The 26,610-nt window shown below is 35.2% G+C and overlaps 1 protein-coding gene across 1 annotated transcript; it reads left to right on the forward strand.

Annotated features, from left to right (window-relative positions):
• Positions 5,841-9,355, forward strand: LOC105157331 (homeobox protein HD1). The gene is made up of 5 exons (XM_011073730.2): positions 5,841-6,143; positions 6,316-6,436; positions 8,134-8,324; positions 8,562-8,693; positions 8,925-9,355. The coding sequence occupies exons 1-5, from the start codon at positions 5,841-5,843 to the stop codon at positions 9,063-9,065; spliced, it is 888 nt and encodes a 295-aa protein (XP_011072032.1). The 3' UTR covers positions 9,066-9,355.

A 26,610-nucleotide genomic window follows, 5' to 3' on the forward strand; every position in this document is an offset into this window, starting at 1 on the left:
CGACTTTAAAATATTAAACCTTTCAAAGTATATGTTGCTTATGTATACATGAAAACTTAAAATTATTTTAAAACATCATTTGAATTTATAAAAATATTATTTTTATGCAATATATATAAATATAAAATAAAATATACATATTTCCTTTCAAATATATATACAAAGATAAAATTGAAAAATTGGTCCTGTAAGTATAGACGGTGGCAAAATTAGTTCTGTAAGTATTGGATTGATAGTCTTGGTCCTGTAAGTTTTAATTTAGTGGTAATTTGGTCCTTTCTTTCAAAATTACCCAGAAATTAGTTGGACAATTGGGGTTTAGGGTTCTGGCTCCAGCTAATCTTAACTTAAATACGTGGTGTCTTACATGATTGCTGACATGACATTGGGTGGGCTTGCTGACATGGCATTGGGCAGGCCACTTTGTCTTCTCCGTCGATTAGCTAGCCATCGTTCGACCCATGACATCAGCCCTCCACCAAAAGTTTGGCGGCCCTCCAACGCTCCTAAGGCATCATCTCCCATCTTTTTTCATCAACTCTTCAGTTACATCTCACCAACGCCATTTTCACATCGCTGTCGCAATTTGTCAAACTTACCCCCATCAACCCTCCACCATAGGACATCCTCTCACCTCTAGACCGCCCCCATTGGAGAGCCCATCGTATCATTTTCTACTGATTAATTTTAATTTTTTTCAGACTTTCGAACATTTGGGCATCCTTTGTTTGTCGCTAACTCCTCCTCATCGCGACTCCTTCTCGTCATCAACATCCGCCATGGACACAACTCCGCCTAGCCTCACCCCACATCCATGCCCAGGCCATGTCAGCAACCACATAAGAGCTGAGAATTAAGAAGCATGTATTTAAGTTGAGATTAGTTGGTAGGCGAAAGGACCAAAGTTGCACTAAATTAAAACTTTTAGGGCCAAAATTGTCTGTCCCTTACTTATAAAATTAATTTTGCCAACCCCCCTATGTATACAAAATCAACTTTGCAATTTTGCCTATATATAAATATAGTTCAAATAAATAAAAAAAGTTGTTGGCATGTTATGAATAATATCTATAATATTATAAAACAAAATCATGTTTGTCATACCAACTTTTAAATATCCAACTTTATCCATTAATTCATTTAATATTCAATTAAATTTGATTATAATAATAATTTTAATGTTTTTAATATATCTATTAAAAAACCCTTCAAACTTGCACACACTTCAATTTTTGGCACATTTTTATAATTTGAATCAACTATTCTATGACTATGATCAACCCATCAATATAAAATTTAATTATTTATAATTTTGAAATATTTTTACACATATATTAAGTGTGCCATGTATCAATAATATATATAACAGGACTTATATGGGGGAGTGACACAACATAGGAAAAAACAAGAGAACCCTAAAAAGATATATAATTCCTAAAATTGTAAGAATTAGTTTTATTTTTGTAATTTTTTATTTTGAGAACTCTCTCTACAAATAGGATTTCCGTATACCATGGATCCATATTTAGACCAATAATCAAATGACTACTAAGAGGGTGTTTGGCTAAGCTATTTAAAAACATATTATAAGTTCCTACATCTTATACGATGTTTTTAGGAGCTTATAAATATTGAATCTTATTCTAAAAATACGCTCATAAAGTGTATGGATAAAATAAGATATTAAAATTTAAAAGATGTGAAAACATCTTGTAAGATTTAGGGCGTTTGGCATAATAAGTTCTTTTATTGGCAAAATGACAAAAATGTGTGTGTGTGTGTATGTGTGTGTGTGTGTGTGTGTGTGAGAGAGAGAGAGAGAGAGAGAGAGAGAGAGGAGAGGAGAGTGTGTGAGTGTATGAATAGGGATATTTTTGTCTTATAACATATTAATTTTATATAGTTTATAAGATCTTATAAAAACATTAAGAAAGTTAACTGTTTTTTAAAGAGCTTATAAGATCCCAAACATCTTATTTTGAGATCGTATAAATTCTTTTTAGAAAAAATAGTCAAATACTTTATTGGAGCTTATAAACTCTCTAACATTTTATAAAATATTTTAAAAACTTATACGCTTAGCCAAATACCTTCTCAATAAATATCATATTAACCAAGGAAATAATATTAATTAGAAACCTAACATAAATGGGATGGCATGTACTATATATATACATGCATTAATTAAAGGAAACACATAGGCAAAATAATTAGACAAGAATTAAATTCCCAACACCTAAAATAAATAAATCAATGTTGACACTAACATTTAATTTGCATCACAACTAAGATGGTGTACTAATATATATATATATATATATATATATTAAAAGAAATATGATTTTGTGTCATCATAGGTAATTATTATGGTTCAAGTCTCAGTAGATGTACGAGTATTTGTTTCATTTAATATAAATTTATTATAATATTTCTTTATTATACTGTGAATTTATTCATCAAATTGATATATTTATCAATTTATTTATATTGATGTAACAATATGTATCCACCATTTCTATATATAAATATAAAAAAATTACAGTCGTCTAAAGACTATTACCTTTTATTTCTGCGGTTAAAGTTAAAACATTATCCACAACAAAAAATATGCCAATATTTTAGCCATCATTGAAATTAAGAAAATGTTGATTAACCCTGATTAAAAATTAAAATTTTTGCACTTGGTTTCATAGATAGTATTACTTGGCCATAATTTTTACACTAGGGTTATTTATAATATAGAAAATAATTAATTTATTTAATTAGTGATTATTTCAAACTTTAATTATTTTTAACATTTCTTAATAATATGTACCAATTCAAAGTAAAATATTCAATTAAGTAATTATAGTATGCATGTGGATTAATTGCTTGAATTTTGAAGGGTATATATATAGTTGCAGTTTGGATTTTCTATTTTATGTGTTATTTTATCTAAATCAGTGGGATTTGAAAAATGTCTCTGAAATAGTCACACTAGAAGAAAATTTAGTACTGAATGCAATTTTATTGGTTATGAATTAATTATAGTAAATAAATATTATTAATTATAATTAAACAAAAAACGATGGAAAAACTTAAATTATCAATCTCGAAAACTATTTTTGTCATAGCTATGGCCATAACAAATATTTTTGATATTTTTTTAACCATAACAAATATTTTAACCACACTCCAAAAATTCACGACCAACAAGCATTATAAGAAAACAAGGTATCAGAGACGAAAATTTTCATCTCGGAAAGTAGGAATTTCATCTCTAAAACAAATTAGCAACGGAAAAATCCATCGCCGAAGTCCGTGGCTGAAAGCCCCGTCGCGAAATTATTAGCAACGGAAATATTCCTTCTCTAATTCTGAGACGGAACATTCCGTCGCCAATTCTGTCGACAAACAAGAAGAAAATTTAAGTGTAATTCATCTTTGATTTTCGTAGGTAATCCGTCTCTGATTCCGTCGATAAAAAAAGAACTTTTCGTCTCTAATCCGTCTCTAAATGTAAAGTATTTGTTTGATAATTTCCGTCTCTAATCCATCTCTGATTCGGGCTCTAAACTTTCAAAATTTTCCGTCTCTAATTTTATTTTTATTTATTTGGGCAGAATTTTTAATTTCTATACCCAAATTAATATCTTGGTCATTATACCATCAAATACATTCCATTAATACCAAAATCTGAATTTTTCAAACAAGAACAACAAATATTAACAAAAAGATACTCATAATACAACAACAGTAATATAATTGATGTTATCATTGAAAAATACTACCAAATAATATCAATGTCTACACTCCCAAGTCAACAAACATAAGTCAAAATACAACCAAATCAACATACACTAAATCATAAACAACCAACAGAAAAAATAAACTAATTATCTTTTCTGAAATGTTGTTGCTCCGGCTGTTCAGACCCACCACCAGTCAAAATACTTAAGTATTGTTTTTGTTGTACTTAAATGGATATTGTATGAACAAGTGATATATATAGTTAAAAAAATGATAATAATTTCATTCATATGTTATAATAAAAGACCTTTGTTCTAATCTATATATTGTCAATTGAAATGTCATAATCAGAAATAATATATAGTTTGTGTAGGTGGTCTAATTTATTATTAAAATCAACGTCTAATCTATGCACAATATATTAGTTTGTGGTCTACATTTACTCTAATACTAAATATATTAATTGTCGATGTACGAAAATTTGTATTTAAATAGTAAATTAATATTCCGAAATCAAACCAAAAAATTATATACTACTCAAATTTCATCGAATTTGTGACTATAATAAATAATAAACTATGTACCATGATTTAGATATCAAATGTATGAAACACGAGAGTTATAAAATTAGTACAATAAATAATGTTATAAATAATCCTCGTATACATATACTACAACATATCCATGAAGTACAAGAGGGAAAAAAAGTAGACAATTCTTCAATTCCGTGTTATATAATGGTGTCACATCAATACGTGTGTACAATGCATTGATCCTTATTTCTGATTTATCTAATTATGTATTTTATTTTTTTAAAAGAGACATATAATAATATTTTATTATGAGAATACTGAAAGGAGTGTTTATAACTGCTTAAAATAAGTCTGTATCAACTTATTGATGAAAATAAGGCGAAAAGATAATTTTTATTTATAACTTCTGCTTTTGAATTGTTTAAATTAAATTAATTTAAATTTGGAGCTATAAGGAATTGCCGAACAACTTCTATAGTTTACTAATAAAATGTAAATACTTTTTTATACCGTCATTTCTTTTCTATATTTTTTCTCTTATGTCTTTAAACAATCTCAAATTTTGGTACAATTACTTAGTTATATACGAGACTTAGTTATGTCCCATGACTCAATTCGAGTTTTATTGAATATGTGAGTATTTGTCTTATTTTAATATGAGTTATTTGAATTTATTATTTTATAATATTTAATTATATTGATGTATTGATTGAATCGATGTATTATTTAGTTGTTCAATTTATTTAAATATAGATGTAATAATATAACTATCATTTTTCATGTGAAAAAACTTCATCGTTTTTTTTTTATAATTTATTTACACAATAAAAATAGAAATAATTGGAAGTACAAATGTGATGGAAGATCTCCAATCTCCAATAAATGAAAAAGAAAGAAAAAAGAAGAGATGATATGGAAAAATGAGGGGATTGATGCATCTTTATCAGTTATATCTTTACAGGAGCTGTCCCTCTCTCCCACCCTCTCTGCCCTCTTCTTTTGGTAATGATTCTACAGCTCTTTCTTCTACCTCTCCCTCCAACTTCTCTCTATCTATTTCATTTCAATTTCAATTCCAATTCCAATTCCATCCCTCTCTCTCTCTCTCTCTCTCTCCTCTGCACATTTGCATCTCTTTCATTTTCTCTCTCTGTGTAAATATCTGCATCTCTGCTGAGTAGGTACAGAAAGTTTTGTATCTCTGATCCCAATATATACAACTTACAATCCCTCTCTCTCTCTCTCTCTCTACATGTATATGTGTGTGTATATATATATATATATGTAGTATCTGAAAGGAAGGAAGTCTGAAGAAATCAGTGAAGAAGGGTTTGCTTGTGTAAACAGGAAACCCTTTTTCAAGTGGTCCACCTCTCAGCCTCGATCGCCTTTAAAACCCTTTTTCTGCTTTTGCTTTGATTTCCTCGCGACTCCCATTTTTCTTGTTTCTTTCTCTACATGATGCCAACTGATTACTTGTGAATAGTGATTGATTTACCCCACTCGCACTGTACTATATATGCACATAGATACTCCGGTGTAAGGCGAACTCGGGCTTGATTTTTGGTAGTACCAGATATGCAAGAGCAAGGGATAAGTATGATGGGGTCTGGAGGAATCGGAGGAATAAGTGCTAATGATGTGTCCGTGGCGGTTTCCGGCGAGTTGCACCACCAGCTCAAGTCGGAGATCGCCACCCACCCGCTGTACGAGCAGCTGCTCTCCGCCCACGTAGCGTGCCTGCGTGTGGCCACCCCTATTGATCAGCTGCCACTTATTGATGCGCAGCTCTCTCAGTCCCACCACATCTTGCGCACTTACGCTCAAAACGCCACTCACTCACTTCCTCCACATGAACGCCAAGAACTCGACAACTTCTTGGTAGGTTTTCTTTTTCCGCCTTTCTTCTTGTTCTTTCCATCATGGGTTTATTTCACTAGTTCTGATATTATTTGGGTTTTTCTCTTTGGAAATCTGATTTTAATTATTGTTTGATTGTGGATTTGAATTTTTACCCTGGGTGTGGGTTCTGTGTAAATTTATGGATGAACAGGCACAGTACTTGTTAGTTTTGTGTTCATTTAGAGAGCAGCTGCAGCAACATGTCAGAGTCCATGCTGTTGAAGCTGTCATGGCCTGCCGTGAAATTGAACAGAACTTACAATCTCTCACCGGTAACAATCAATTCTCTCTCTCTCTCTCTCTCTCTATATATATATATATATACATACACACAGATACAGATGGTGAATTACTCAAACTTGTACGGAATCTTATGGGATTGCTTTGTATTTTTGGCTTATTCATCAAGAAACTAGCTGGCATATAATAGGGTTAGAAATCAGTAGAGTACAAGAAACTTACAGCAAACAATAATTCACACTATGGGATACAAAACTTTAAGGCTTAAATGCATTTTCATTATAGGATAGCATTTTTATTATGTTCTATTTAATTTTTTCAAATTTCATTCTTTTTTTTTTTCATCGTAATAATATACAAATAAAATACTACCCTCAAAAGTTAAAAAAAAAAAATCCCAAATAATCTAAATGAATAAAAATTGCATTTAACACCGTAATTTAAATATAGAAATTCTCTTACTAGAGAAGAAAGAGTGAAATTTAGATTTGGATTTAACTATTTCAAATCTGAGTCCGACATGAAGTTATATTGTTGTCCGGTGGGTTTAAGGGTGTGCTGTTGGCTAATGAAAATATCAAATATAGGGACTGATTTGATATGATTGTTTAATGGGTAGGTTGATTCTTCTGGTGGGCGAGAGGATAAGAAAGGGATTGAGGATCTTGTAAGTTAGTGTGACCGTACAACAAGAGGTGGGTGGGAGTGGGATCCATCTTCAGTAGTTTTATATAGTTAGGAGAGTTTTAAATGGTAATTGGGTTTTGAGTGATGGAATTAAGGAACAAAAACAAGTGACAATGAACCAAGACATTATTATTCATTTGTCCCACTGACAACTTATGAAGCATTTGATGTTGCTTTGATTTGATTGCTTGCTTTTGGATCAAGTTGGTATGTGGTGATGCCAGACTTTGATTTAACAACTATTTTTGTACTAAGAAAAGGCTTCCTCTAATTAATTTAGCCTAAGAATGTTACCTCCTATATATATACAGGCATTCTAGCTATATATGGTTCCATTACTTTATATATCTTTGTATCATATTTCGTATCGTATTAACTTTATATATGCATGTTATGTGGATAAATTCTTTACTACTTTTGCAATAAAAAGAATACTACGTACTTTTGTCCACACTGTTTGTATATATGAAGTGTGTAATACGAGATACAGTGTTGATCTGTGATGTACAAAATGCTTAAATTTGCATGTATATTTCGTTCATGGAACATTTCCATTTCACTGTCTATGTTGAAATATAAATTTGCATGGATTTTCGTTCTTGATCTATTTATTTTTAGTCTTTAATCCGCTATATCTATTGACTCAGCTCCCATCTCAGTTCAATTAGAAAACTCAAATTTTGCTTGGAAATTATTTTTGTTTTCTGAAATTAAGAGGACATTTTTGGGGTACAGTTGCAAATGTCAGACCCAGTTTGATGGATTTTATTCCAAAAGGTTCCCTAGAACTTCGAATTCCAGGATAAATTCACTGGAAATTTTTCCGACTAAATTAGACTGACATTCACTGAGTCAATGGATTGTGTGATTAAATCCTCAAAACGAATAATTGAAAATTTAACTTTTATATTCTAACTCCAAGCTACGTGAAGAAAATGCAATTTTAGCCGTTGGACATATGTAGTAGAACGCAGGTGTTTTGCTAGAGATTAGGAAGAGATTAGACAGAGATTACTGTAATGTTGTTGTCCCCCTCCTGCAGGAGCAACACTGGGCGAAGGAACCGGAGCTACAATGTCAGACGACGAGGATGAGCTGCAAATGGATTTCTCTTTAGATCAATCTGGAGCTGACGGCCATGATCTAATGGGGTTCGGCCCGTTGCTTCCAACTGAATCCGAACGTTCTTTGATGGAGAGAGTGAGGCAGGAACTCAAAATCGAGCTGAAACAGGTGAATTTTTCTTCTTCTGATGCTCGACATTATAGTGAAGGTCATCCAGAATACATAAGTAAAAGAAATACACTAGCGGATTTTGGACTTCAAAAGAAGTCTATTTTTCAACCGGAAGATATGCAGTTCTCTTGGAAGAGGAATGAACTTGATGACATTTTTCAAGCATATTGCTTGCATGTCGACCCTGCAGATTGTCGTCTTTATGCACGATGTAATTTAGAAACTCCATTGCAGGGATTCAAGTCGAGAATCGAAGATGTGAGAGAGGAAATATTAAGAAAAAGAAGGGCAGGGAAATTACCTGGCGACACAACCACCGTGCTCAAGAATTGGTGGCAGCAGCACTCAAAGTGGCCTTATCCAACTGTAAGTCCAGACGAATCTCTAAATTCCGTTTTCTTCATTAACCAGATATTTGGATTAAAAGATTCAGAAAAATCATTTGGAATGGTTTTATATCAAAATAAATTAAAATCCATCAATATGTCACAAAATATAGAGTTAAACGATTTGAAATCCTCCGTAATAGTAAATCATTGCACGTCTAGGCACATTATTCATTAAATTGCTCATGCACACGTAACTGGTCGTGTGCAGGAAGACGACAAGGCGAAGCTAGTAGAACAAACAGGGCTGCAGCTGAAGCAAATAAACAACTGGTTCATAAACCAAAGGAAACGCAACTGGCACAGTAACTCACAGTCGGCCACATCTCTCAAGTCCAAGCGCAAGCGATAGATTATGACAGTCGATTGTGCTATATGAACATTAGGTGACTTCTGATCTGGGACGAAATTCAGCATGAAACAATTGTGAAGTAACTTGAAACTAATGGTCTTAGTTAACTGTTAGATCAGCCGTGTAAGAACGTCGTATATACATATATATGTGTGTAGATTTGTATGTTGAGATAAGAAAACCCTGCTAACAAACTTGTAAGAAATGGGGGTATATATATATCTATATATGTATATACCTCCATTGTAATAACTTTTGCCACCATGTAGTAAATTTGTGTGATGAACTTACATTGTTGTTGTCTAACTTCTTGCTATGCGATAATATACAAATATACGAATATACAACCTACCCTCTTGAGATTTGATTTAATTATAAATATTCTTTATGATTTAAAAAATTATAAATATTTTTCAAAAATTCTAATAAATATTTCCTACAATATAATGCCATTAGGGGTATTTGTTAGATTATCAATAATTTTAAAAAATATTTATAATTTTTTAAATAATAGAAAGTACTTATAATTGTATAAATTTAAGTCCATTGTGATTTAGCCATATATCGGGCACTCCACGGCAACGCGTACATGTTTGCATAAAGAAATCTCATGATGGTTCATTTTATTTTGCTATGATAAACGTTTACACGTTTGTAGGAATATCTTTAGTCTTTAAATTATTGAGAAGAATGTAGCACAAACCATAATATTTTAGAAACTTTGATTAGATTAGTCCCACGAAGGAGAAGAATGCTTTTTTTGGTAACTCTCCCATGATTTGTACATGTCATTTTAAAATATTTTTAGGTGGTTTCAAGTAAATTGATGACAAAAGGTGGATAATCTATAAATAACTAATTCCTAGAATTATAAGCAGATTTAACAGGATTTAATTTAGCTCACTTATCTCAACCAATACTTATCCAAGTCACCAACGATTTGTTGCGTATGACAGCCAACTCATATAGCTTTCTAATCGCGTACAAAACTCAGTCAGTATCCAATTCTATACAGGCCTATAAATAGAGATTTTGTTCAGATCTTTGGTAATACCAAACAACATCATTCTTTAATCTCAAACTATCACTTTCTTGGGTTATTTTCTCTTAGGTTTTAGGCTATTTTAAGCCTATATTTTGCACTTCACATGAATATTCATCATTTTTAATCATATCCCATCATTATTTTCACTTTAATTCAAGTTTTCCCTCTTATTTCTTCTCTAATCCATTACTGACTTAACATTGAAGTGCTAACCTCTATTTTGCAAAGCTAGTCATTCAATAATCTTTAGATTTTCCTGAAAATCCTTCGACCTTTGTGGTGTGGAGAAATTTCTGGTATGTATGATTGGCGCTGCTTGTGGGAACACTAGAGCTTTGGCGTGAAAAATGACAAATTCCAACAACAGAGGTAACCACATATATCATGAGGGAGACTCTTCTCTCCCTGCTGCGTCTGGATTTGTTGTTCTACCTACAGACACTACCTTAGGAGATGTTAACGTCCCCGGTTCAGATCTAGAACCAGGAACCAATGCTCCAATTCGTGAGCAAGCAGCTGAACCTGCTGTTCCTCATCTATTTTTCTACGAATAGCTTCGTCGATTCATCATGGAGACCATCAATTCAACCCTCCATGGTTCTCAAGCCAATGAAGCAGGTCCCTCTTCCTAACTGGAAAGAGGAGGAACACCAGGAAGTAAAGGTATGCACGAACAAATTCCTGTTGAGCTATAGCAGGATCGATCCAACCCTGTTGAATTTATGAGCAAAGAGGTACGTAGCCGGACATCAGTCCCCGAGTATCTAGTAGTCCCTGAAGAAGGAGATTGTGGAACTTTGCCAGCAGGTGACAAAAGAGATTATGAATGCTGAACGTGGCATTCCTTTTAGTGAATACATCATGACGCAAGAACTTCCTAATCATTTCCATGCACCTTCCCATCTACCTGCTTATGACGGTACCATCGATCCAGTTGAACACATCATAAGTTCTAAAATGCAACGTTGCTGCATAGGAATACTGATGGTATCAAATTTTGTGTTTTTCTTACTACACTAACGAATTTTGCCCAACAACGGTTTATCCAGATTCTTGCTGGATCAATTAGACCTTTTGCACAGTTTAGTTCTCTTCTAACATTAGTTCGCTAGCAACAAGAAGTACATGAAATCAACAGTTAGCCTTTTCGGTGTCAAGCAGGAAGAGAAGGAAACTTTGAGGACCTATGTCCAACATTTTAACTCAGCCATCCTTGAAGTCCCAGCAACTGACTGGGAGATTCTAGTTAGTACATTCACCAAAGGACTCTGTGGAGCCCTTCTTTTCGAGTCTCTAGCTAAGAAACCAGGCACTAACTTCCTAGATGTTCTGGCTCGGCTGAAAAGTGCATGAACTCGAGGATGCCTGGCTGGTAGGAAGGAGCAATCACGATAGGTAGAAGGAGAACAATTTGTTCTCTTCCAGCACGAGCAGGGGAGAGCCTAGAGGATGCTTCATTCCCCTGGGTCCAAAAAACGAGCAGTATACCCTGCTCATCACCAGCCCAGCTAGAATACTCATGGTAATTGACCAACATCTCGCCTTACAACGGCCTAAAGGCTTAGAGAAAGGTCCCCAACTCCCAAAATCTAAATAATTTTGCAGGTACCACAGGGAGTATGGGCAGGACATCAATCGGTGCCGCTAGTTGATGCAAGAGATAGAAAGGCTTATATAAGCCAGCTACCTAAAAGAATACGTGGATAAAGAAAAAATGCATGAAGAGAAGGAAAAAACTCTCTCATCACCAAAATTCTTCCCGATCTGGTGGTATTGACTGATGTTGTCTCCTACAGGAGCAAGGAGCAAGGAGCAAGTAGAGGATCTCTAGGTGGCTTTCTGGATCATGCAATGCTTATACCCTTAGGAAGTATTATTTCTGAATTCCTACTCTTCATTTACAACTTGCGATTCGTGCAATCAAGTATTATCTCACAACATTAAATGCATTTCTTGCTTCCCATTTTGTGTTACTTGCAGTCTCATTTTTAAGCTCTTAGCTAACTCCACATAAGCTGTCGGCACCAGCTGGGCGCATATTTTTACATAAGTCGTTTCTAGTTGGCATATGCACTTACTTAAGCTGCCACTAGCCGGCCCACGCTCCTGATAAGTCTCCACCAACTGATGCATCCTCCTAATAAGGCCCCTCCAGCTGGCGCAGGCTTCTACATAAGTCGCCCCTAGCTAATGCGCACTTTTAATAAGTCTCCCCTAACTTGTGTACGCACTTACATAAGCTACCACTAGCTAGTGCACACAGTAACATAAGCCGCCAGTAGCTGGCGCACATATCCAACACAGTCATCACCAGCTGGCACATATATCTTACAAGCAGCTACCATCTATCGCACTCACTTCAGTTTCTAGCTGCCTTCTATAGGCACATTTGTTTTAGCATATAAGCCGCCACTTGCTGGCGCACATATCCAACACAGTCATCACCAGCTGGCACATATATCTTACAAGCAGCTACCATCTATCGCACTCACTTCAGTTTCTAGCTGCCTTCTATAGGCACATTTGTTTTAGCATAATGCTAGTTAAACTTGGTTACTGACTCACTACTTGATTTCTATCCTTACTCATTTACTTAGAGATATAATCTCTCCTACTAACGAAATCCCATCTTCTTCGCTAATGATAGGAGCACTTGGAACAAGTACGCAGCATCAATTGAGCACAATAGGTCAACAATTTTTGCCGTATAACAGGTTGCCTTAACCTACAGCCTTGTCACCATAAAGGCCTAGCTACTTGGATTAAGAATTATCTTATCCTATTTAGCATTGCTCTAACATATGTAGGGAGCATTGTTACATAGCAAATAGATTGGGTATTCTTCAGCTAAGTATTTATACTAACCTGTAGAAACAACAAAGCATAGTAGAAATGACTCTCTAGTTAGAGTCTTTTAGTTGTTCAGGATTACGCAAGAAGCTCAACGGGACTCGTCCTGCTGACGAGCAGAAAAATTCTTCTCTTTTTTGCAGGACAGTCATCTACTCCAGCAATCCAACTCTACGATTTGCACCCTGGAGTGGGGTGGGGGGTGGGGGGATTAATGATGCCCCCTAAAATTATTGGGCCAAGCCCATAAGGTAGGCGTACTAGCCTAATTGGCTCATTAGCAGGACGAATAAGAGCCCACCAGTAGGACAGATAAAGCCCATCAACAGGGAAGATAGGCCCACAAGCTTACCTGCTACTTTTTTGAACTGGTAGGCTTAAGAAATAGGCCCATTTCAGCCGGACACGTCATCATACAATCGGGAGGACACGTCATCATACAGTTGGGAGGACACGTCATCATACAGTCGGGAGGACACGTCATCATACAGTCGGGAGGACACGTCATATAACTTGCCAACATATTTGTACACATCACACTAAAATATTTTCAAGTGGTTCCAAGTAAATAGGTCAGAAACGAGGTGAAAAATCTACAAATAACTAATTTCCACAAGAAGATTTGGCAGGATTTAGTCCAGCTGATGTATCTCAACCAATACTTATCCAAATCACCAACGGTTTATTGTGTATGACAACCAACTCAAATAGGTTTCTAAAGGCATATTTAACTCAGTATTTGACTTCGTATCCAACTCTATACAAGTCTATAAATAGAGGTTTTGTGCAGATTTTTGGTGACATCAAACAACATCATTATTTAATCTCAAACTCTCACTTTCTTGCATCATTCTCTCTCGGTTTTTAGGTTATTTTAAGCCTGTATTTTGCACTCCACATGAATATTCATCATTTTTAATCATATCTCACCATTATTATCACTTTAATTCAAGTTTTTCCTTTCATTTCTTCTTTAATCATTTACTGACTTAAGCATCGGAGTGTTCAGCTTTATTTTGCAGGGCTAGTCCTTCGATAATCTTAGGATTTTTTTGAAAATCCTTCGACCTTTGTGGTGTGGCTAAATTTCTGGTACGCGTCAACAAGTATTTTTAATTCACTCGTTCATTGCCACAACTTCAAGATTACAAATCTTTGTATAAGAGAGAAAACATTAAATTAGTAACATATTCCTATGCATGAATATTTGATTAACAATTCCCTACGGATAAAATATCAATTTCCTATGGATAAAATTTTTAACTTGATAACTTTGAGGAGTCACATACATGCATAATACTTTTAGAATTGCAAATCACACTTTTCATCACCCTCTCTTAATTTGTAATTCTGACCCGATTTCAGAACTGCTCAATATTTTTCGAGCTTACGGTTGTATGAAACCGTAATAACTGCTCATTTGTGTTGACAAACTCAAAATAAATTTTCAGATTACTTACACAATTCTTTATGAAATGGTGAAGAAGTTCAATGTGCTTCTACTTTGCATGAAAAATTGAATTCTTTGTCATTGCAATAGTAGACATATTGTCACACAAGATTTTTGTAGGAGCTTCCCGTTGTTGCTCCACATCATGCAAAATCCGTTTTAACTAAATTGCTTCACAAGCTACATTGGTCGCAACAATGCATTCTGCTTCTGGTGATGAGGGTGTTGTTGATTTTTGTTTTTTTGATGCCTACAAAATTATTTTCGTTCCTAAACAAAACAAGTAGGTCGATGTAGGTTTTCAATCATCTATGAATCTAACCCAATCACTATCTGTATATCTAATAAGCTTATTTTCATTCTGTTTGACATATTTAATGCCAAGTTTCCTTATACGTTGAAGGTAGCGCAAAATTCTCTTAGCAGTTGCAAAATGCAATTTGCTTGGTTCGTCTATGAATCTTGATATTCGGCTAACAAGATATACGATGTCAGACCTTGTGTTAGTCAATTAGATCAGAGAACCTACAAGACTTCGATAGATCTTTGGATCAACTTTAGATGTACCATCATTTAACTATAATTTCTCACTGATTGCAAGTGGAGTCGAGATGGGTTTGCAGTTATGCATTTGAAATTTTTTAACACACTTTGAAGATATTTTTCTTTAAAGATAAAAATTTATCCTTTTACCGAGGACTTGAATTCCAAGAAAATATTTGGTCAATCCTAAGTTAGTCATCTTGAATCCCCCCATCATTGCCTTTTTTAATCTTGCACCATGATTGCATTTGTCCCAGCATAAACCAATTCATCGACGTAAAGACAAACAATAAGAAAATCTATCGTACCTTTCTTTACGTACAACAACGACTCATTTTGACTTCTCTCAAATCCATTAAACTGAAAGTATCCATCAATCTTGCTATTCCAAGCTTGAGGTGCTTTTTTGAGCCTGTATAATGCTTTCATGAGGCAATAGACTTTTTCTTCTTTCTCTTCAAGAATATAGCCTATTGGTTGCTCCATGTGCACTTCTTGTTGTAATTCTTCATTGAGAAAAGCTAATTACACATCCAATTGATTAAACGGTAATCCCAGTTGAATAGATATAGTAAGAATAATATGGATTGTCTCCATTCTTGCCACTGGTGCAAATGTCTCTGTGAAGTCAACTCCAAGTTGTTGAGAATATCCTTTCGCAACTAAGTGAGCTTTGTGCTTGTGAGTTGAACCATCTTTCTTCTATTTTGTCTTGTAGATCCACTTTACGGCGAACACATTTTTTTCATCTGGAAGGTCTACAAGACCTTTCATGTATGATATTTCTCAATGCTAGCAATCTCTTCATCATTGCTTTTTACCAAACTTCCTCCTTTGCAGCTTCATCAAAACTTTTTGGCTTATTGGCAAAAAATGTGATATCACATGAATCATATATTTCTTTTAAGTTCCAAACTTTTCTTACCAGGCTCTCTAATTCCAGTTTAATATCTCCACCACTTGATGTCCTTGCATCATCGCTCACACTTGGTTGACCAATTCATTTTGATAAAAACATTGGTGATATCGGTTGAGATGGAACAACCTGATCAATATCCCAACTCCACGATTTCATTTCATAAAATATAACATCTCCCAAAATTGTGAGCTTTTGTTTTTTCGGGTCAAACAATCAATTATATCCAACAAGGATAAGTTTCTCGCATTTTTCATCAAAATTTTCCCTTTGTTGAGATGGAATATGAGAATAAGCAATGCAAACAAAAACTTTAAAATGATTTACCTGAGGCTTTTGAAGAGAGGAATAATTTTTATTCTACATTTCACAACTACTACAACAAGTATATATGTACAGGTCCTTACCCTTTAGTTTATGGATTCCATCTACCAAAATCTCTAATTTAAAGGAGGCTAATGATCCTATAATATCTCCTATGTGGAGTCAAGATATTATCTTGATTCACTAAGATACCCTCCTATTTACAACTCATACATTATCTCCTATATAAGGCTAAGATATGATTTTATATTTACAAGTAAGATACAAGATCTGGTGAATTATATTGCTAATTTTCATCACTTCCCCTCAAGCTGGCAGGTGTATAGATGTTATCCGTTCCCAGTTTGCCTATAACTTCTTCAAATGTTGCACTTGCTAGTCCCTTAATCAACATGTCTGCCATTTGTTTCCTTGGGGAACATATGGAGTGCAGATGAGTCCACTTTCCAGATTCTCTTTTATAAAGTGCCGATCAAATTCAATGTGTTTAGTTCTATCATATTGTATCGAGTTGTGTGCAATGCTAATTGCTAACCTGTTGTCACAATAAAACCTTATAGGTCCCTGTCATTTAATTATGAGGTCACTCAAGATGATACGTATCCATAAAAGCTCACATATGCCATGAGCCATATCTCTAAATTCTGCTTCAACACTTGATCGAGCAACTATACACTGTTTCTTACTTCTCCAAGTAATCAAGTTGCCAAAACATATAGTGCAGTACCTAGTTGTTGACTTTCTATCTGTAATTGAACCTGCCCAATCCGCATCCATATAAGCTTCAATTTCTCTGCTTTCATTCTTTCTAAACATGATTCATCTTCCAGAAGTAGTTTTAAGATACCTCAATACTCTGTATATAGCTTGAAGATGAACATTTTTAGGATCATGCATGAACTGGTTGATTGCACTCACTGTATATGCAATGTCTGGCCTAGTATGTGATAAATAAATTAGTCTTCCTACCATCCTTTGATACCTTCCCCTGTCAATAGGTTCATCATCTTTTACTTCACTTAGTTTGTGATTTGGTTTAATAGGTGTATCAATTGGTTTTCACCCCATCATTCCAGTTTCTTTTAGAAGGTCCCGGATGCGCTTGTGTTTGAGACAGAAAATCCCACCCTTTAATCGGGCGAGAAAGTATTTTAACTTCCCTAAGTCTTTAATTTCAAATTCCTGTGCAAGCTCAAGCTTTGTGTGGTTTATCTCTTTAGCATTATTACCTGTGACTAGAATGTCATCCACATAACAATAAGAGCTTTCATTTTACTTCATGTAGAGAATTTAATGAATATAGTGTGATCTCCTTGACTTTGCTTGTATTTCATTCCTAGCATTACTTTTGTAAATCTCCCAAACCATGCCCGAGGAGATTGTTTAAGGACATATAGAGCCTTTTTCAATCTGCAAACTTGATTCCCAAGCTTATTTTCGAATCCAGGTCGACTTGCCATATAAACCTCATCATTTAAATTTGGATGCAAAAAGGCATTTTTTTTACATCAAATTGCTGCATGGCCAATCAAAGTTAGCTGCCAAGGATAATAATATACATATAGTGTTCATTTTTTATATTGGTGCAAAGGTTTCATAGTAGTCAACCCCATAAGTTTCGGTGTACCCTTTAGTTACAAGTCTCGCTTTTGTATCTTTCCGACGAGCCATTTGCTTTGTATTTAACAATGTACACTCATTTACATTCTACAAATCTCTTGATGAATCCACTATTTCCCATGTCTGGTTTTTAATCAACGCATTCATTTCATCATTCATGGATTCCAATTCTCATTCCTAAGTGCCTCATCAAATGTTTGTGGTATGGAAATTGAATTTATTTTACTAAGAAAACACTTATGAATTTTAGAGCATTTTTCAAAGGAAGTAAAGTGAGAAATTGAATGTTTGGTGCATGCTCGTGTTCCTTTCCTAATAGCAATAGCAATACTCAAGTCATTGCTGGAAGTCAATTGGATTGGCAATTTTGGAAACTATTCAAGCGATCTTTATTCAAGTAATATTGCCTAATGAATATGGTAAGTATTCATCTTTGGTATATGTATCCGTTATGCTTATCAATTACGTTAAGCATCGCTCCAAAGTCCCAACAGATGTCCACAGACCATTTAAATAACCCATGTAGTTGGATTGCGCACTGTATGGTGACTATGAAATCAACTTCTAGGGTTGGTCTGAAACGTTCCAAGTCAAGGACCTCGAGTCTGGGCACCGTGAGTCCTATTGAGACTTGCATGAGTATTACATTCATTGGATGAGTGTCGTGTTTCATCTGCTACAGACGTTGGACGTCTCTACAATTTCAATGGGTGAATTGACAAGGTGTCAACCGACTGAACTGACTCATGTAGATTGTCATATGGAAGCCTTGGAGGCTTGGTCGGTATGACTTAAATCCCTGACTCTGTAGTACGGGAGTAGTCCTTAGACTTAAGAAACAATCGCAGTCACGTGCACAAAATGGTTGTATCTTAGATTTGTGCTATAGGTGATTGTGTCATAGACATGATCATTATAAGCTTTGTCGAGTGCAGTTAGAATGTGTAGCAAGGATGGTGGGTTCCATGAAGAGGATCCGGGCCTATCAGTATGTGATAGCGGCATCTCCTATGCACTTGAAGACGCGTTTACACCTCATAAAATCTGTAGCTATGATGGTTCATCGAATAGGAAATGATTTCTTAGGTCGAGAAATTAAACAAAATGCGGTCTCAAGCATTAAAGCATAGATGTCTATTTTAGGATGAAAATCGACATCAAATTCCATGCACTAGACTAAGGCCGGGAGACAGTAGATGGAAGGGGCGTACCCGTATGAAATTAGGAGCCTAAATGTTCACATATATATTTACCTAGTCTCTAGTGCCATGGATGTTGCTAGACGACCATCCATGGTAGCGGACTTTCTTGAACAATGATTGATTAAGAACGATTAATTAAATTAGACTTAATTGATCGGTAGTGTTGGAGACTAGCCCAAGTCTAGATGAAAGGTGAATCTAAAGAGTCACACACAAATTACCATGGAAGGACTAGAAATTCATTCAGAATTAATTCTGAAAATGTAAATAATTAAATTATTTACATGTGGGATGATCAATTGGATGGATAGCCCAAGATTAAATTAATTGGATTAATTTAATTAGGCTTGTCGTAATTAATAAATTGGGCTAATGTATTTAATTGGATTAAATGGGATTGGGCTTAATTTAGTTTGACTTTATTAAGTTGGATTAATTAAATTGATTAGGCCTTGGATTTAGTTTAATTTGATTAAAATAAAATTCGGTCCACTAAGTTAAGGCCCACTAGCAATAGAGTTTACCTCTACTACTGGAAGGAGGGTTGGTCAAATTGCACTTTTGAAAAGTGCAGACTTGACCATCTTTGAAGCCCTTCTTATATAACATGATTAGATCATATAATATAGGAAGGGGGTTGCCTTGTAGGTAGGTGGAATGTATCCAGACACATTTCTACCTTATTGTACAAAGCATATATATGTGTGTTACCATCATTATTCATAAGATGAACACATTTTTGTTGAAAGGAAGAAGATGAAGTTTATGTAATCTTGAATACTAAAATACAATATATCCTAATAACTAAGCCAAAATAATTCTCTTATCATATATATAAAACATTATTTTTATAATAATAATAATAATAATAATATTAATGGATTAGTGGACCTTTTCGAACGGGTCTGTCATGGCCTTGCCCTCAAGGCCCAACAAATGAAAATGAGGCAATAGCGCAGAAAACCTTTACACAACAACTACAATTGAAAGAAGTCCTCCATCTTCGAAAACGAGTAACGACCAACAAGTAGATGTATGTGGCTCGCCGATGAGAACTCCAATAGCGGAAATAAGCAGATCTAAGCAAGGCAAGTGCAAGAACAACATCGAAATCTCGGTTCTAGGAAAAAGGACATGGAACAATAGCGATTTGGACGAAATTTAGTTTTGGCGAGAGGAGCTCTTGAAAGGCACCGCGAGGTGCAAGTGGATCGGCACGGGAAAGCGCAAGCGGAAGCAGTTAAAATAAATTGTGTAAATTAAAATGAAATCGCAATGAAACCATAATTCCAAGGGGTGTACCTTTAGAGTTTTCAGGTGCTCGATGTAGTTAATAAAATTAAACGATATTAAAATTAACGGGGCTATGGGTAGAATGAAAAACAAGAGGAACAAAAACGTAAATCAAGAATTACTTGTTTCATTAATTTACTTCGGACCATATTCATTTTGATCTGTTCACGCAAGGGTTCAACGTAGAAGCCCTATAAAGTTGCGTCCACACCACACCGGAATTGGGATCCCTCACTTCTCTTTTCTAAAAAAAAATTAAGGAGAAAACGCACCTAGTTGTGTATAGAAGAGGTGGGCGGCCGAGAGATAGATTTTTAGTGTAGGAAATTATCTTCTTTTGTGTATTCATTCACTCACTAGTCATTCTTAATGACTAATATACATATATATACCTTGTATGGATACATAAAAACATGTCTAGGTTCATTAGACCATCCATAAAAAAATAAAATCCTTTATTCCAAATAAAGGATGACTAACATGACAATTTTCAAAAGTGAAATTTGTTAATCAATAATTTGCTTTTCTAATAATTTCCACCAAATTAATTAATGGGCTTGCGGCGATTTTAATTAATTAAAATACAAGGTCCAATTAATTAAATTCAATTTAATTAAAACCGACTTAGTTAAGTCAATCATATATTTAATCTAATATATGGGTCCAATAACCCTTTATTAAATAATAAGTCCAACTTATTAAATAATAAAGACATGCCCAATTTGAGTTAATCCAATTAATTTATCCTTGGGCTTATCCATCTAGTGGATCGCTTTCATATATAAGTGATCCAATTACTTATGGAATTAATTCCCAATTAATTCCTCGTCCCTTCTCAGTGATTTGTGTGTGACTTTAGGTTCACCTTTCAACTAGACTTGGGCTATTGTCCAACACTATCATTAATTAAATCTAATTTAATTAATAATTCTCGATCAACCATTGATCAAGAAAGTCCGTTACCATGGGTGGTCATTTAGCAACGATCCATGATACTAGAGACTAGGCGAATTTTAATGTGAACTTTTAGACTCCCGAGTCCATACGGGTACGATCCTTCTCTCTACCGTCTCTCGGTCTTAGTTTAAGGCATGAAATTGGGTGTCGGTTTCCATTCTGGACTAAGTGTCTATGCTTAATACTTGATATCGCGTTACACCAAATTGCTCGACATAGGAACCTCTTCTTCCTATTCGACTAATGACGATGGCTAAAGCTTTATAGAGTGTAGACGCATCTCCAAGTGCATAGGACATACATTTGTCATGTTTTGACAAGGGACGGATCCTCTTCTTGGAACTCACCGTCCTTGCTACATATTTTGACTGCACTAGACTAGGCTTATAATTACATTGTTTGAGACACGATCATCTCCCGCACAAATCTAAGATACAGTCATCGCATCTACGTGACTGCCGTGATTTCTCAATTATGAGGATTACTCCCGTACTATCGGTGTCGGGGACTCAAGTTATACCTACCAAGCCTCAAAGACTTCCATATATGATCCCTCGAGTCAGTTCAGTTGATTCGACACCTATCCAATCGATCCATTAATATTGCATAGATGTCCCATGTCTGTTGCCGATGAAACACGACACTCATCAAATGAATGCGACTCTTAATGTAACTCTCAGTAGAACTCTTGATGCCTAGTCTCAGTAGAACTATCGATGCCTAGTCTCGAGATTCTCAACTTGGAATATTTCAAACCCAACCTTAAATAGTTGGTTTCATTACAGCCATCCAATGCGCAGTCCAACTGTTGCATGGTTGTTAAAGTGGTCTGTGGGCATCTGTTATGACGTTCAGTACTAATCTGGTAAGTACAAAAGATACGTGTGCCACGACGAATTCTTACCACATTCATCAGGGTAACATTACTTAAATAAAAACTGCTTGAATAGTGCTGAAAACCTCAAATTTAATTGGTTTTTGATAACCCATTCCACCAGCTGAGACGACAGCGAATTGAAGCAGCAAGTAGTGCAATAGAGTGCAGTTGGCGGCGTGTTGTCGTCAAGAACCAATGATCCGCATGGACGAAAAAGGGGTAAGTTCATCGGCAGGATCCGCCGTGTGTCTACGACGGCCGATGGCTCGCTCCTAGAATGTGACACCCCTTCTGTAATTATATTTTATTTTATAAGAAATTCACATTTAGCCCAAGGGGCGAGTTCGTCGGCAGGAGCAGCCGTGCGTGTGCGACGGTCGATGGCTCGCTCCTAGAATGTGACACCACCTCCGTAATTACATTTTATTTTCTAAGAAATTCACATTTAGCCCAATAAAGTAAATCATATTTTACTTGGTACATTATGTAGACATCACATAGTGATATGCGCCATAAGAATTTTGTATTTTATCCTCAATCTTAGCATTTATAAATATAAAGGAAGGAGAAGGTAAAGATTCTAGTTATTACAAAAATTAGAAATATAAAGCCACTGAAAGTATAGTATCTATGTCATTATGTAGCTAGGGCTCTCAATTCAATATATCAATATTGTCCTACTTAATAATGTTGATGATCCGCTTATGACGCAGTTCGACTAGTCATTGTGATCTATTTTTTGAAAAATATATAATAAGGAATGAGCTGCCTACTCAATAAGTATAACTAACAAGTCTATATATATAGATATGCAACAAGTCAAATATAATGCAATTATATCAAACAGTAAATATTCGTCATATAATAACAATAAATGTAAGAAATAACACATGCTCACAATCATATATCAATCCAAGACATAATTATAACGTTATAGTTTATTTCTTTTAGGGTATCACTCAATGGCCTTTGCCTCCTATCACAATCATCTCAATTGCAATATTTCTTCTTCGTTTTTTTTTTCCTCGGCATCATAGGGCACACAACTCGTATGATACCCCAACATCAATGATACTATACAACACACTGCTCGTACGCTATGTCAGATAATCTCCACTTATCAATGACAACACAAAGCTCATCATTAATCATATAATTATAAACCATTGCAGTATGTCCCCAGTTAGATAAGCCATCTTTTATTTTAATTTATAACATCAACATCGTTAGCTTCATCATTTCATTTTATTTAATAATACTTATATAATAAAATATTATTTTAAATAAATTAAAATTAATTACATATATAATTAAAAAAAAGGGGGTTATAATTTTTATTTTGAATTTTTATATAAATTATAATTATATATATTATAAATATATTTTAATAATTATAATTTATATATATTATAAATTAAAATAATTATATATTAATAAGTCCAATTTGATCGGTTGACTAGAAGGGGTATTCTAATCATTGTTTCTAAAATAAACTCAAATTGACCAGGAGGCAGTGTGATTATTTATTCGTAATATAAGGATGATTTTTTACATTAAAAATTTCATAGGGGTATTTTTGATATTTTGTTATATCACAAGGGTCAAAATGGATTTAACCCATAATTAAATTAAAATTTCTTAATACTTATATATTGGTCCCTCAATTATGTATAAAATTATATCAATATCACGTGGAATCCGAAGATGGAGAGAATGGTGGTGAAGAGAGGTGGGGAGTTTGTCTGAGGTGGGAAGTTGAAAGGGTGAGGGGTCGGAGAGAAGGGAGGGGCGGCGGAAGCGACGTCTGTGCTGGAGGCAGAGATGAATAGAGAGATCAATAGGAAGAGGAGGACAAGGAGCTGGAATCGCAGAGGGAATGCCATTGAATTTCTAATCTGAGGGTAGGAATGCAAAAAATGTTGCCTGGCGAGTGGGTGCTGTGCCGGGGGGGTCACTCCTGTCGTCATAGTAGAGCAGGAAGATGGGAATGAGCGAGAAGGGGGTTTCTCGCAGTAACGGTGACGGGAAGGTGGCTAGAGAACAAGCTCTTTCTCAAGAGTGAACCAAGAACCAACATTGTCTGCATATGTGAGTTGTTGTTCCATTTCAGGTTCATTGCCAGGACCAATAACATCCAGTGATTCGAGGGCTGGTTTCTGTGAATCAAAGGTCCCTAAGGTGAGTGGCGTTGAGTGTTGTAGGGTCCTTTGTCAGAAGCAAGCACGATGGCAACATTACTTGCAACAACAATTAGAGTAGAATCCCATGGGAGTTGGGTTGGAGAAAATGAGAAGGGAATGGTCGGAGGAGAAGGTAAGCGGAGTAAGAGTTGTTATTGGAGCTAGGGCTGTATTTTCTAATTTTTTTTTTTGAGGGGGGAGGGGGGAGTTGCTGTTGTAGCTGTGGTTCTATGTTTAGGGTTTTGGGAAGAAATTTTGATGATGGATGAGAAGCCGTATAGAGGTGCCGGAAAAAGGTGGGGAGTTGCTGGTGCAATTTGGCGATGGCAACCATTTTGAAACTCCATTGTGAAATGGCAATCGTGGTGAGACTCCATCGTGGAATGGCAATCGTCCACCGCCTCGGTGAAGGTGACGATGGCAGCTTGGAAGCGTTAAAAGTCCGATTTGGAGATTGGAGCAGAAGCCACATGGTGGAAGCAAGGGTCGAAATGAAAACACTAAATAATACGATCAAATTTTATTAAAAATGGTTGTCCCAATTCAAACAGGGACAGAGCTCCAGAAATAAAAGGAAGAAGATGAAGTTTCTTTTGAATTTGTTCTATGCCTTTTCCATTTCTTCTTCTATTAAATATAGTGCATACTAACTCATACAACATCTTTCCTTAGGAGGAGAATCTTGTGCCACTTCCCGTAATCTTAAATACTAAAACACAATATGTGATGCCCATGAAATTATAATATACAATTCTTAATAATTTAGTATAAGAATATGGATATACAGAGTAATAAATATATAAATACTTGCGGTTAATAGAATAATTTAAAAGACGATACATATTATTGTAGGCATTCAAATATTTGTATTATAGAAATTTTGAGGTTAAAATGTGGAAATTTAAATATGAGAGGGAATAAATAAAGTCTTAATATGATATATATAAGCACAATACAATATATACATATATATACTCTATATAACAAAAGAAACATCCTTATCAACATGTTTATATAATATATTATTTTCATATACATACATAGATATATATGTATATACACCTACTTACCTTCACACACATTTATATATATAGACACTTATATATATATAGGTAGATATCAGCTAATTGAAGGGTAAAGAGCCCACATTAAATAAATAGAAAAGAAAACAAAAAGAGAGGGATGAGGCGATGGAGGCTATATAGAAGAATAAAACTTGTCTCCAATTCTTTCTTTTAAACATTTGAACACTGCAGAAATCCTTTGAAGAACTCCTAGTAGCTGGTTTTGATAAGTATATTATTCATTTCTTGCCTAAATTTTGTGGAGAAGTTAAGATATAAGATGAACCTAAAGAAAGCAAATCCATGTAATTGGAAGAGAAGCAGCAGAAAATAATCTGTATGCTCAATCTCTGTAAATCCTGATTTTCTTGAGTTATAACAGTCCAAATTTAGTGATTCTTATATCTATGAAAAACCTTAGGATGTCTAATAACATATTTTAGATTTTAGCAGCAGCAAAATCATTATTTTCAATTGTAAATCTGAGAGAACATTCTGTTGCCTTATTTTGACAGTAGTTAGGACTAAGTGTATTCTGAACCTTGTAACCTGCGCTATAATAGTTCAATTTGTATACATAAATAGGAGATTATATTATGATCCGGGTCGAATTATTCTATCTCCTGCAACGATCTCACAGCTGTTCAATTAACTCTTCCGGAACAGGTTTTGGATCCCCTGAGAATAAAACAGGAACCGTGAGCTCGTCGGGTATGTCCCCGACAATGACCCTCCGACGCTCAAGTTAGGTTGATCGAGAGAAATGTATTCTAGCTCAAAGTTCGATCTCAATAAATATGTAGCAGTTACCTCATTTATGGCGTATCGGGGTCTATTTATAGCACACAGATGTACGGAAAGTACTGGGCCACGTGGCCTCATCTGGTTGATCCCATTCTAATCGAATGGCTGTCATTGTCCGGGTCTTCTGTCAGCGCCTGCGACCCGGGTCGGGTCCTCCGCGACCCGCCCGTTATAAAGTACGCGGATCCGGTCGCGGAAATGACCACGCTACCCTTAATGAAGGGCTTTTCGGTCTTTTCGCGGGGGGATTATACATATACCCATCATTACTCCCCCACTTTTTCAAAGTGCAAGTTCGTTGCCTTTGAGGAAGTCGAACCGTCGCGTCCGTTGATTGCGTACACGTGGCGAGATCTCCTCGATTCCTCAGGGCGCGTCGTTCCATAGTGGGTGTCCTATAAATACCGCCTCATTTGACTT

The sequence above is a fragment of the Sesamum indicum genome, linkage group LG1, assembly GCF_000512975.1.
Source record: "Sesamum indicum cultivar Zhongzhi No. 13 linkage group LG1, S_indicum_v1.0, whole genome shotgun sequence".
NCBI classification, from domain to species: domain Eukaryota; kingdom Viridiplantae; phylum Streptophyta; class Magnoliopsida; order Lamiales; family Pedaliaceae; genus Sesamum; species Sesamum indicum.